Below are 14088 nucleotides of genomic sequence, written 5' to 3' on the forward strand. Positions count from 1 at the left end.
AAGAGTAAAACTAGAGGTATGTATTCTGCAGGGGAAAAAACTCCTTGTCAGGGTTTTTATTATAGTTTTGTATTTATATTATGCTACTACTGCATTTTACTTCTGAATATTTTCAAGGTTGTTACATTATATAACTGTGTAGTTTAATGTAAAATCATATGTGTTGGGAAAAAAGTACTTCAGTAGGTTACTTCACATTTGTACGTGAATACTTAACGAAATATGCAGTTCCGAAAATTAAAGAAACAAAATGTAGGTCTATTGTCACAATATTAACAAATTGTTGCTAACTACAGCGTCCTATACAAAGGGCGCATCTGACGCGCTCGGACAGGTCTAGCCTACGGAGGATTGTTCTTGTCTCCTGGCAACTGTGAGAGCTGCCGATGACGAGCGCGAGAAATACTGGACTTTTTTATATTCAGTTGGGTTTTATATTCAAACAGGGCTAAACCGAAAATACATGACCTGGCAGCGCCGGGGCTGAAACATCCTCACCATGTCCTCCAGTAAAATATAAAACATAAAAAATACAATAGCCAATTCTGGCTCCATAGCTGTTTACTCAATTAGGCTATCAAATGAATTATCAGGTTCGCAGCTGTCCTCTCGCACCGCTGCTTGGCACCTGGAGCGGTGATCAGAAACACCTGGTTGCGCAATTAGGAAATCCTACGAAGGCTACATGGTGCGTCCTTCGAAGGACGCATATACTATGGAATGATATTCCGGACATTTTTCAAAAGGAATTGCAAATTGTATTTGCAATTGCGTTTTCAAATTGTGGACGCATAAAATGTGACATAATCCAAACGCAAATGCAAATCGCGCATTACCGTTTGCATTTTCGTTTAAGCGTACGCACAGTGTCTGCCAAATTTAAAATGGAAATGCAAAGTCCATTTGCAATTGTGTTTCCCATATCTTATGAGTCTTGACCCTGTCATATTTAAATAGCAATTTCAATTACCACGTCTGCTTTTTCACTTTCTCAGCGTCGCGTATGTAGCCAGCCAAAACTCAAATGGAATCGCAATTCCCTTTGTATTTCCATTTCCGATGCCTTGCACGGAAACCTGTCAATCAGTGTCAAGGGTGGGGTTATGCTATGGGGCGTGTTCGTGTTGGGACGTGACGTCACTCACAGTCGACGGTCAAGAGGTGATGCCCTGAACAGACGCTGATTTAGCAAGTGCCATGTTGAAAGTTTAACATTATATGAGCAGACAATGGTGAAAGTAAATGAATTTAAGTATTTGGGACTATGGTTTGATAGTAGGTGTACATGGAAAACGCATATTAAGCACCTAGAAACTAAATGTAAAAAAGTTATTAACCTGATGAGAGCTGTGGCTGGATGTGACTGGGGTGCAGAAAGGCAGTCGTTAATTAACATCTATAGGGCTTGCCTGAGGTCATCAATAGACTTTGGTTGCGTAGTTTATGGTGCAGCGGCAAAAACAATATTGGAAAAAATTAATAGATTACAGTATAGAGCATTACGTGTATGTACCGGAGCGGTTAAGACAACCCCCATTAATGCTATACTCATAGAAGCAGGAGAGATACCTTTGGAGTTGAGAAGAGAGAAACTGGCGATGGCGTATTGGATTAGATTGAAAGGAAGTGGGAAAGAAAACCCAGCAAAAGAAACAATTCAGGAATGTTGGGAGTATTCCAAGTTTCAGGGGCTTGGTTTTGGATGGACAAGAGAAATGAGAGTGAGGGAATATGAAATGGAAGCCTTAAATTTCACCACGGCCAATCCAGTTAGTAGAATTCCACCATGGTTCTTTCCAGAAGTAAAGGTTGATATTAATATATTGGAAAAGAAAAGAGAATGGAGAATGGAGGAAATAGGAGTTAAAACAAACCTTTACATAAGAAACAGTTACTATAATTATTTAAAGATTTATACAGACGGATCCAAGAATAAACAGGAATGTGTGGGTGTTGGAATATATATACCAGAATTTAAAATCCATTTCTCCAAAAGACTATCTGACCGGTTATCAGTGTACACAGCAGAAATAGTAGCAGTCATTATTGCACTACAGTGGGTTGAAGAGGTCAGACCTGATAGGGTGGTACTGTGCACAGACTCTTTGGCCGTAATTAAAAGTATTCAGGCAGTAACATCAATAAGAGAGGATCTACTAATAGAACTTTTTAACAGTTTATTTAGATTACATCGGGGTGGTATAGATATTCAGTTTTGTTGGGTGCCAGCACATGAGGGGGTTAAAGGGAACGAGATGGCAGATAAACTGGCCAAAGAGGCACTGCTAAAAGTAATTCTAATTACAATTCCACTAGGAAAAGGTGAAGGCAAAGCAGTGGTTAAAAGGAAAGGTCTTGAAATATGGCAGAAACGATGGGAGGAAGACAGGAAAGGTAGGAGATTTTATAAAATACAAAAAAGTGTCAGTATAAAGAATTACATGGAAAAGAACAGGCGTGAGGAAATTGTTATGACAAGATTGAGAGTGGATCACACAGGGCTGAATGGCACATTATTTTTAATGGGGAAAAGGAATAGTGAGAACTGTGAAAACTGTGGGGTTAAAGAAAATGTTGAACATGTAATATTGAACTGTACATTGAATGAAGTGGAAAGACAGGTGCTTAAAGATAAGGTTCAGGAGGCAGGAAGGGAGTGGAATCTGGTAGGGATACTGGGATCAGAAGGAGAAGGAATAAGAATCACTAGGAAGGCTTTATTTACTTTTTTAAAAGACTCAGGGTTATGGAGTAGAATTTAAAATGACATGATAATACACACTCCAGTACAGTAGGTGGCGGCATGCACCTAAACGTTGTTTGCAGTCCGCCATTAAATAAGAGAAGAAGAAGAAGAAGAAGACGCTGATTTATTGTAAACAATGGAGGTAGTTGGTGAAATTGTGGAGGACCTTTTGATGCTCGCGCAGCAAGTTGACGACAGTGCATCATCTACAGATTTCCTCTTACTCAGAAGCCATTTAATTTTGGATAAGATAAATGAGTTCGTGGCCTTGACCAACAGCAACATCAATAATGTTGTCTTCGCCAACCTCAGTGAAGTAACTAACAGGCTTTTTGTGGAGGACAGGACAACTAAAGGACCAGGACGTCCTTTACTGGACATACCACAAGAGATGATCGAGTACTACGTGATATGTGGTTACTCATGTGTCCAGCTTGCGCGCCTGCTTGGAGTATCTGAGCGAACCATACGTAGAAGACTGGAACAGCATGCATTAAGGTACTTAATTTTAATACATTTGTATTAATGAGAGAGGACAAAGTGAAATGGCACTGTACAAATAACAAATATAAATACATACACTATAAAACATGGCAGCTACTTTCGGCACAGATCACTTTTTTTTTAAATTAATTTGTAATTTAAAGGGATAGTTCACCCAAAAATGAAAATTCTGTCATCATTTACTCACCCTCAAGTTTTTCCAAACCTGTATGAGTTTCTTTGTTCTGCTGAACACAAAGGTAGATATTTGGAAGAATGTTTGTAACCAAACAGATCTCGGTCCCCATTGACTACCATAGTATATATTTTTTCCTACTATGGAAGTCAATGGGGACCGAGATCTGTTTGATTACAAACATCCTTCCAAATATCTACTTTTGTGTTCTGCTGAACAAAGAAACTCATTTTGATGATAGCGTTGGTTATTATGTTATGGTTATTGCCTTATACAAAAAATTATGCTGCTAGTTTTCTGATGACTCTGATGATAATTTCTTCTTCCCCCAAAGGGCTAGAGATTTTTACTCTGATGTCACTGATGATGTATTAGACAACATTGTGGCAGAAATACAAAGACATTACCCAAACGCTGGTACAGGATTATACATGGTCATCTGCGGGCACAAGGTCTTCATATTCAGAGTAAGAACAATTTTATGATATTTAGAGTTTACACTTTTTGTAAATTAGAAAAAATTGTTGCACTCCAAATTGAAATCCTTTATCTTCAGGTGCATAGAGCTAAGGGAATACTTTAAAACGAGTGCAAGAAGGTTGCTGGTCGCACATTGAATCCAGTACAAATTTAAGAAGTCTAGCAAAACACTTTTTATTCTGTAAGTTGCATCATGCAAAGTGCATGTGAATTAAAAAGCATGCAAAAGTTTCAGCACATTGCTATCTTCAGCACAGATCCAGTGTGCGGCCAGCAATTTGGATGTTTTATATTTTAGAGGTTCAGGTTTTATTGGTTAAATGCTTAAATACCAGAATGGGTTGAATTTCTAGTAAATTACAGAGTCTGAATAATAAATAAATATATTTTGCATTTTGTTTTTCTTATAAGCTTCAAGGGTGCGCGAGTCTGTGCGAAGAGTCGATCCACTGGGAACTCAGCTGAGAGCATTATCAATATCCACACGTCATCGCCGTCAATACTCTGTCTCAGGACCAAATGCAATGTGGCATATAGACGGAAACCACAAGCTAATAAGGTATTGGGTGTCTAAACTTAGGCAAATATACTAACTGTGCAATTATGATACATTGCACAGGGTTTTTCCTGGATGAAAAATTATTTTGGGTGGTCTTAATCAACTGTAATACATTTTGTGTTTACATCAAAAGCTAATAAAGTATAACGAGAGGCTCAAAAGCATTCGTATCTATGATTTACAAACCTTTCGGTCTTCCTCTTTAAAATATTTTGTTTTCATGCTCTGGCTGGAGGAAAAATAATCTGGCCTTCTTTGCCTTAAATTTTTTTCTATAAGAAAACCTACATTCATAAGAAACTACAATCATTAAGTAAAAAAGTTGGCCCTCACTTACCCAAAGCAGAGAAAACAAATATTTTTAAGTCCTAACTGGTACAGTCAAAATATTCTAATATAGTTCAGTTTAGTCATATATAGGCCAAGTCATATTAGATATTCAGGGTTAAGTAAAATAATTGGTTCCATAAAGGTTGGTTATGCTAAAAAAAAATGTTTGAATACTTTTGCTCTGTCATCCAGCAGATAGCACCAGTAAACAAATCCCCACCATGCTATCCAGAACAAACTTTTGGAATGTTTGGTTTTGTAAGTGTATAACATAACAATACAAATATTGGAAGAAAAAAAGCATGAAAGGGGTTGTTTTAAAAATGGATGTCTGAATTTGCTCAGGTCATAAGAAATTTAATTTGGGTAGCCACCTAATAATTTAAATGCAGGAAAAAACCCTGACATTAGAGGATAGAGGTGAAAGGGAGGGGATCATAAAACGTAATGTTTTATTTTATGTATCTGATCTCTTATTTAGGTGGAGGTTTGTCATTCATGGAGGCATTGACGGCTTTAGCCGCTTAATTGTTTACCTAAGTGCTGCGACAAACAACCGGGCATCAACTGTTGTTGACAGTTTTATTGGAGCAGTTCAGAAGTTTGGACTCCCCTCTCGTGTGCGCTCAGACAAGGGCTTGGAGAACATCGAAGTGGCACACTTCATGGTGGCACATAGGGGAGAGAACCGCAACTCACACATAACTGGACGAAGTGTCCACAATCAAAGGTGCTTTGTGTGGGTGGGAGAAAAAGTTAAATAGATTTAATTTCAATGAAATTGTTGTAATGTTGTCTCTGTAGAATTGAAAGGTTATGGAGGGACGTCTATGAACAGGTCTTAGACCTGTTTTACTGCCTGTTCTATGGAATGGAGACTGAGAGTTTGCTGGATCCAGATAATGAGGTGCACCTATACGCACTACACTGGATTTTCCTGCCTCAGTTGCAAAGGCATCTTGATCTGTTCCAGGAGGCTTGGAATAACCACAAATTAAGGACCACTGGTAGCCAATCCCCTCTACAGTTGTGGACAACATTTCAAACTGCTGATGATCCAGACCAGGTACATGTAGATATGACATTAGATTATGATTGTCAATTTTTAAAATGTATTTTTTGCTTTTTTCCTCGTGTTGTTGTAAGGTGAGTGAAGACTTCGGAATAGACTGGGAAGGACCATCATGCAGTAATGAAATGGAGGGAGTTGCAGTTCCACAAGCACAACTACAGAGAGAGTTGACTGCTGCAGAGATGGATACCTTACCCAGTCCAAATGTTCTTTTTACAGAAGCAGTGGATGCTTACTGTGAAACGGTGCAACAGGTAACTCGTTTATTGGGATAGATCAACTGCTCACCCAAATATGCTTGTACAAATATGCTTGTACAATGTCTTCATTCACAGAAGTGTGTGTGTCTGTGCACACCTCTTTAAGTCTCACCCCTTTAAATAAGTATTCTCAATTTGCAAATTTCAATAAAAATGCTGCCTGTTGCAGTTAAACCAGTGGGTGTGAGAGAATGTTTGTTACACTTTATATTTGTGGTGTAGTATCAGGCTTTCATTTGTCAATTTGTTTAGATTTATGTGGGATTTAATCATTTTATCGAAAAATTAAACAACTGTGAAATGGATAAGATCAAAATTAAACATACCTTCAGAACAATTAATTCAAACCCAGGTTTTTTAATATGTTTGGACAAATAATGTAACTAAAATCACAAAATTCCGTAACACTGAGATAAAGGGAACAATGTTTTTTTTAATGGGGGAACATATCAAATGAGGTCCAAACAGAACCCTTAGACAACATAAGGGTTTATGAAATATTCATTTTAAACTAAACTAAACCAAAACCAAAGCTGTTGCTGGACACAGCTGCATTTAGATCAGCGCAGAATTCTTCATAATCACTGTAATGCAGTGGGATTTTGAGTGTCTCCCTGCATGTTGAGGCAGTTGGCATTCTGACGTCAGGTGACACTTCCACGTACAGTTCCTGTGGTAGGCTTGTCCAGCCAACCCAAAACTCAACAAGATTTTTCAGCTCTTGTGGTGTACCTGTTTTTTTTTTTTTTTTTAAGTAGAATGTGTTAGATTGTATGCTAATTGAATAAATGTGACATTAACACTGACATTACATTTTCATATAAGACATCTTCATGTCATCTTACAATGAAATAACCACACAAACCCAACCCAGCAAATTACATCTTAAAAATGCAATATTAAACATGTACAAATACAGAATCAAAATGTGTACCTTGTTCAATGTATTGCCGGAAATAGGATGTGATTCTGCAGCATGTTTCCAGACTGAAGTTTTCCTCATCATCACTGTCAGGGTTTGGCCATATTACTTTTTCCAGGATCATCTAGTATAATAATCACAAAATAAATTGATGCAGTAGCTTAGCCACTGCTGGTACTATACGACTACACCTTGGAATTGATGCTACAAAATTATATAGTATTACACTGTGAACACTCTTGAAATCAGTAAGTAGAACTAATAATGGATAATTCACCAAAAATATTAAATTTTCTTACAGTTTAGTCACTGTCTTTGATATGTATGACTATTCTGACTATAACTATTCTGTTTTTTAAATTCATGTCTTCAAAAGTGATATGATAGGTGTGGTTAAGAAATAAATCAATATTTAAGTCCCTTTTTCATGTTTAACCATCTTTGGAACAGGGAGGAAAATGTATGGTAAAAAGGTTTACTTAAAGGTTGTATCAGTGATTTAAGGCCCCCCCCCAAAAAGATCACATTCATCTAATCTTTCCTAACGATCCGCTAGCTGCCCGCCTCATAAGCATGCAGTCAAAAAACGCATCTCTGTAGGCAGCTGGTTGGCAGACAGTTGGTTTCACCAACAACTCAAAACCAAAACAAATAGTGTTCCAACCAATCACCGACAGGGGGAGGGTGTTTGGTTGGAACACTATTTGTTTTGGTTCTAAATGTTGTTGAAACAAACAGTTTTTATGTGCAGATCTCAGAGCCTAGGCTGCCTACAGAGACGTGTTTTTTGACGGCATGCTTATGAGGCGGGCAGCTAGCGGATCGTTAGGAAAGATTAGATGAATTTGATCTTTTTTGGGGGGGGGGGGGGGCTGAAATCACTGATACAACCTTTCAATTTCATGGAACTATAGACATTGGAGCTTGAGAATGCTGGCTGAAGTCATTTGCTTTGCAAGGACCTACAGCACTGAGCTATTAAACATATTCATTGAGAAAGAAAAAAAAAAAAAAGACTCTTTGAGACTTTTCCTATAATGCCTGATGATTTTGGAGAGCACCCGACAAGAGATCATTCCTCCATACAGAATCTCTCCAGATCCTTCAGATTCCCGGATCCATGTTGGCGCTTCTCTTCAGTTCAGCCCACTCATATTCTATATGGTTCAGGTCAGGGACTGGGATGGCCATTACAGATGCTTGGTTTTGTGATCAGTGACCCATTTTTGTTTTGATGTTTGTTTTTATATCACTGTCCTGTTAGCAGATCCAAACATGGCCCGTCATAAGATTTCTAGCACAGGCTGTCAGGTTTTGATTTTTTATTTGCCAAAAAAGCAAATTTTTTGTTGTTTAATCTGACCATAGAACACTTTTCATTTGAAGTTCCAGTAGTGTCAGTTACTTTTCAAATGTTCTATGGACAGATGAAACAAACTAATTTTTTGGCAGCAAACGCGCAAGATGGGTTTGGTTAATACAGAGATTAAAAAACTACCCCATGTGTAAAATAAAATACTCTGCTATATCTTTAATGCTGTGGGCCTAATTTTCTGCCAGAGGTCCTGGATTCATCATGGATTCGATCAAATACCAACAGATAAAAAATCAAAACCTGACAGCCTGTGCTAGAAATCTTATGACGGGCCATGTTTGGATCTGCTAACAGGACAGTGATATAAAAACAAACATCAAAACAAAAATGGGTCACTGATCACAAAACCAAGCATCTGTAATGGCCATCCTAGTCCCTGACCTGAACCATATAGAATATGAGTGGGCTGAACTGAAGAGAAGCGCCAACATGGATCCGGGAATCTGAAGGATCTGGAGATATTCTGTATGGAGGAATGGTCTCTGATCTTATGTCAGGTGTTCTCCAAACTCATCAGGCATTATAGGAAAAGACTCTGTTATCTTGGAAAAGGGAGGTTGCAAAAAGTATTTAATAAAAGAGTGCAAATCATTTTTCACAACATGTTTTGGAGAAAAAAAATGTATTTCTTAATTCTCTTTAATCCTGCAATTCAAACCTTAATTTTTAGGGATCATTACTCCAGTCTTCAGAGTTACATGAATGCAGATTAGTATTAGAAGGAACTGTAGATTATGCATAATCATTACATAGAATGATGTGCAAGTATATCTTAATATCTATTTGGAAATATTCTATGACACATGATGGTACATTACCTGTGCATCAATTGTCAGGGAAGATGATCGTGGAAATAGGACTTCAATGAGAGAAGGTCGTTCTTTAACCATGCGCAAAACTCCAGTATCCTTCAGTCCTTTTTTCAACTGCTGCATCTGTTTCTCTCGCCGGCCAATGACCTAAAGTATTTAATTGTTGCAGTCTTTCATAAATAATTACAAAAATGGTTTAAAATAAAAAGATGTTTTAAAAAGGTTAAACTTACAGCATGGTGAAGAAGGCTTTGGGCTAGCCACAGTCTGTTTTCCACAGTGACCCGAGGCAGATCCCAACTGACAGCCAGGTCATTCACTTTTGCACGCTCATCATCAGAAAGTGTATTTGGTCTTTGAAGCTGTAATAAAATCAATGTTAGCAAAAAATATATAAATATATATATTCTCATTTTCAGTCATTTTTATTTGCACAAAACAATGATCAGAGAGGTAGGTTTTATGTTGTACATACCAGATGGACAATGTCAATTACATCTGTGTCAGGGCAATCTTCCAGTTCAATTATGACTGTTTCGTTCGTTTGTCCAGTTATTATTCCAAACATAGCAGGGCTAAGTCCAGTCAATAAGGGACCACCATTAATGAAAGAATGGCCAATCATGCGTCCAACAATGCGGAACAGGTCACTATCCAGCAGAGTTCGGGAGGTTGATGGCACCAAATGGTCTTCTTGACCGGTGAAAAATAAAGTTTTGCCACAGTTGTCTAAGTGAGAAAAAAGAACACTTTTTTTAGGCTCAATACAAGTTCCAAGGTAACAATTTTTTAGAAGTTTTGTCATGTGTAATTCCATTTAAAATTACTCAAAACCAATCAATTTTCTCTTGTTATGATAAAAACAGTCATAAATTTAGATCAAAGAGACAGAGTACTGCAAGAATGTGTTTTTTTGCTAAACCATCCCCCTTTAATTACCAAATGTTTTAGATTACAATTACTTACCAAAATCTAGGGCAAACCCAAACTGCACACGTGAAATAACCTGGGATAGAAAGTAGCGTTTCACACCATCTCCAATTGCTGCATCACCTGAGATAACGTAAAGAATATTAATATCTCTGCAGTGTATCCACAATATTAAACATACGGTGATATTGCCATACAGATTGCTTTTATAAAATGTGTTAATATCTAAAGAAAACTTCATTTTACCCCTGAGTATGACGAAAAATGGACGAGCCCAGTTGCCAGGTTGAGATTTATAGAAAGTAAACATTTCTCTTTCTCTTTCCTGTGTACTGCTGCATAGGTTCAGTCCTGCGGTTAGACTTTCAGCAGATAGACTTTCAGCCCTTTCCAAAAGTCTCCTTCTGTATTGATGTGCTGCCTGAAACAAGTTTGGCTCAACTTTCCACTCTAAGAAAGAAAAACAAAAAAATAAATATAATTTAATAAAAACCTGGTAGGCACTATTCACAAGACTCTTGACATTGTCATATTTTGAAAGTTTATTCTAGCTATGCTCTGATATAGAGAAAAGAACCTTATTGTTGTACAGATTGCAGGAAACCAACTAAATCACCTTCATTGTCACTGTCCCTCGCTTCTCTACTTTGATCATTTTCCTGTCTGATGCTGCTGCTTCTGAAGGTTTGCTGTCTGCTGCTGCTAGGTATTTCTTCGTTGCTGCTTCTGGGTAATTCCTCGCTGCTGTCTCTAGGAAAACTCTGTCTGCTGCTTCTGGGTAATTCCTCGCTGCTGTCTCTAGGAAAACTCTGTCTGCTGCTTCTGGGTAATTCCTCACTGCTGTCTCTAGGAAAACTCTGTCTGCTGCTTCTGGGTAATTCCTCACTGCTATCTCTAGGAAAATCCTGTCTGCTGCTGCTAGGTATTTCTTCGATGCTGCTTCTAGCTATTTCCTCGCTGCTGTCTCTAGGAAAACTCTGTCTGCTGCTTCTGGGTAATTCCTCGCTGTTGTCTCTAGGAAAACTCTGTCTGATGCTTCTGGGTAATTCCTCGCTGTTGTCTCTAGGAAAACTCTGTCTGATGCTTCTGGGTAATTCCTCGCTGTTGTCTCTAGGAAAACTCTTGTCTGCTGCTTCTAGCTAATTCCTCGCTGCTGTCTCTAGGAAAACTCTGTCTGCTGCTTCTAGCTAATTCCTCGCTGCTGTCTCTAGGAAAACTCTGTCTGCTGCTTCTAGCTAATTCCTCGCTGCTGTCTCTAGGAAAACTCTTGTCTGCTGCTTCTAGCTAATTCCTCGCTGCTGTCTCTAGGAAAACTCTGTCTGCTGCTTCTAGCTAATTCCTCGCTGCTGTCTCTAGGAAAACTCTGTCTGCTGCTTCTAGCTAATTCCTCGCTGCTGTCTCTAGGAAAACTCTGTCTGCTGCTTCTAGGTGATTCCTCGCTGCTGCTTTGGGGGATTTGGCATGCCCCTCCCTCCAACCTGATTTGTTAAAAAAGGAAATGAAAATAAATGTAGAAAAAAAGGAAGGTAAACTTATTTATTTAAATAAAAACTATTATACTTTTAGTATTTTTTAATATTCTATTGTTTAGTTAGAAAGTTTTCCATGCATCACTTACATTTCACATTGGTCGACATGTTTCTGCATTTCAGCAACAGAAATTTTTACTTGGCAGTACAAACAAGGTACTTGTGGCCCTTGTCCTGATTTTCCCTCTGAGTACTTTTCCGTGTTAAAAAAAAAAAAAAAAAAATCAGACATGGCAAATCTTTACAGCCATTTCCTATGCTTTATTTATGCAATTTACATACCTCCAAGCTTAAATCTTTCTGAAGAGGTCTGATGAAAATCATGCTAACTCCTATGCCAAGGGTACTGTTGCTCAAGTACTCTGCCGAGTATCCTTCATTAGGACAGGGGATTATCTCCAATGACTTTGAGCGGGTAGCACCTCGAGTCTTAAGAAGTTCATAGCCTCCAGCATCTTTGAGCTTCGGAAACTGTTTATAGAGGTAATCTGTAAAATCCTCTGGCTGACAATATTTATCTGAAAGGCAAACAAAATGTGTACAGCATTACCTTTAAAAAATAAAATAGAAAATAGATAACGTAGAAACGTAATTCTGCATTGACATTCTATATGATAGACCCATTTTATTTCAAAATGTTACAAGTTACCTGGGAAAACAATTTTTTTTCCCCCCAGATCAGCTTTCTCCAGCTTCAGCTTCTCAGATGGGTTTGGAATCTCACAGTCTCTTCTTTTAGACAAGCAAAAAAATCTGTGGGTGTATGTTATGGTCTTCGATTTCTTTGCTGGCACAGCTGAACTGCATGACCTCTTCCGTAAACCAACTCGTGATTGTGCATATGGGGCGAACAGCCTGCTCACTTCACTACGTGTACCTTGTAAACATTTTAAAGGAATAAAATAATTGTAATTTTTGAAACACAGTAAATATTTTGCAATAATGCATGTAAAATAACCCAGCTGTCAAACAGTCTTAAGAAACATGTGTTTGATTATATTTTTATCAGTTTAACAGAGTTTGGGAATAAATTTAAGTTATTGAGGTTTCTGATTACGAGAAGCAAAGCATGACTGTATATTACAGAATAATCAGGTAGGAACACATTAATACATAATAACTGTGCCGGTGGTGTTCAGGAGTAAATACACGACATTTGGGACCATTCTAGCCAGCTTCAAAATCTAGACCGGACGCATTTTACAGGTCCGAGAAAGATATATGGTTATTGGCGAAGTAGGTCAAATATTATATAAATAAAATAATAACGTCTCCTCACCCTGGACGTCAGTTGTTGTGCGTATCATCGCAGGGGAAGGAGCACTCGATGGAGACACGTCTGATTTTGATTGTTCCAGAGCTGCAGCCGCCTCTCGCAGCAGCTGAGAGATTGACTTCTCCATTACGAAAATTGTACATAAAAACGGCCCGATCTTCCGATCAACACATTTTACGTAAAACCATTGAACGCATGGCCCGCCAAATGCGGTCGACTGTGAGTGACGTCACGTCCCAACACGAACACGCCCCATAGCATAACCCCACCCTTGACACTGATTGACAGGTTTCCGTGCAAGGCATCGGAAATGGAAATACAAAGGGAATTGCGATTCCATTTGAGTTTTGGCTGGCTACATACGCGACGCTGAGAAAGTGAAAAAGCAGACGTGGTAATTGAAATTGCTATTTAAATATGACAGGGTCAAGACTCATAAGATATGGGAAACACAATTGCAAATGGACTTTGCATTTCCATTTTAAATTTGGCAGACACTGTGCGTACGCTTAAACGAAAATGCAAACGGTAATGCGCGATTTGCATTTGCGTTTGGATTATGTCACATTTTATGCGTCCACAATTTGAAAACGCAATTGCAAATACAATTTGCAATTCCTTTTGAAAAATGTCCGGAATATCATTCCATACATATAGGCTGCATCCTTGAAGTCTTCAGTCCTTCGAAGGATGCAGCCTTCACGTTGGAACACAGCTATTATGTTCAAAACGTCCCCCACGCTAGCGTTTCTTCTTCTCTTCTCTTTCCATGTCCGTGGCGGCGCTAAGCAAGTCTGTAACAGCGCCACCTGCTGTTGTGGAGTGCGAATTACATGACCGTTTACTAGCATGTGTGTGGATCTGAAGGCATTTGTGTGTAGATCAGGCGGGAAGGAAGTCTACCGGAAGTTGAAGTCGGCCGGGTGCCGACATCTTGTAGCAGAACTTCACTTGCGTTAGCATCCCATTGACTCCCATTCATTTTGGCGTCACTTTGACAGCGAATAACTTTACATCTGAGGCGTTTAAAGACTCCATTTGTCCATTATTTATTTCTAAAGATACACGACAATGTATAAAATGCTCCATTACCTTGTAGCTTATGTTATGGACCCGTA

The 14088-nt window shown here is 38.5% G+C and overlaps 2 protein-coding genes across 3 annotated transcripts; one reads left to right on the top strand and one right to left on the bottom strand.

Annotated features, from left to right (window-relative positions):
- Window positions 1-1432: 1432 nt before the first annotated feature.
- LOC311066570 (uncharacterized protein) lies at window positions 1433-6303 on the top strand. 2 transcript variants are annotated; one of them, XM_084087818.1, is made up of 6 exons: window positions 1433-3244; window positions 3760-3892; window positions 4317-4464; window positions 5276-5524; window positions 5599-5860; window positions 5941-6303. In XM_084087818.1, exons 3-6 carry the CDS (start codon window positions 4430-4432, stop codon window positions 6139-6141), a joined length of 747 nt encoding a protein of 248 aa, XP_083943944.1. In that variant the 5' UTR covers window positions 1433-3244; window positions 3760-3892; window positions 4317-4429; the 3' UTR covers window positions 6142-6303. The 2 variants fall into 2 exon arrangements, 1 of the variants encoding a protein (XP_083943944.1); XR_014603107.1 differs by lacking the exon at window positions 5599-5860 and having other exon boundaries at window positions 1434-3244.
- Window positions 6304-6419: 116 nt separating this feature from the next.
- Window positions 6420-13111, bottom strand: LOC311066569 (uncharacterized protein). Its single transcript, XM_084087817.1, has 10 exons — window positions 12974-13111; window positions 12344-12571; window positions 11784-12212; window positions 10412-10615; window positions 10202-10288; window positions 9711-9964; window positions 9469-9597; window positions 9242-9382; window positions 7061-7172; window positions 6420-6858 (listed from the first exon to the last, which is right to left on the bottom strand). The coding sequence occupies exons 4-10, from the start codon at window positions 10473-10475 to the stop codon at window positions 6638-6640; spliced, it is 1008 nt and encodes a 335-aa protein (XP_083943943.1). The 5' UTR covers window positions 10476-10615; window positions 11784-12212; window positions 12344-12571; window positions 12974-13111; the 3' UTR covers window positions 6420-6637.
- Window positions 13112-14088: the final 977 nt, after the last annotated feature.

Source organism: Abramis brama, assembly GCF_963993115.1.
Source record: "Abramis brama genome assembly, chromosome: 16".
NCBI lineage: Eukaryota > Metazoa > Chordata > Actinopteri > Cypriniformes > Leuciscidae > Abramis > Abramis brama.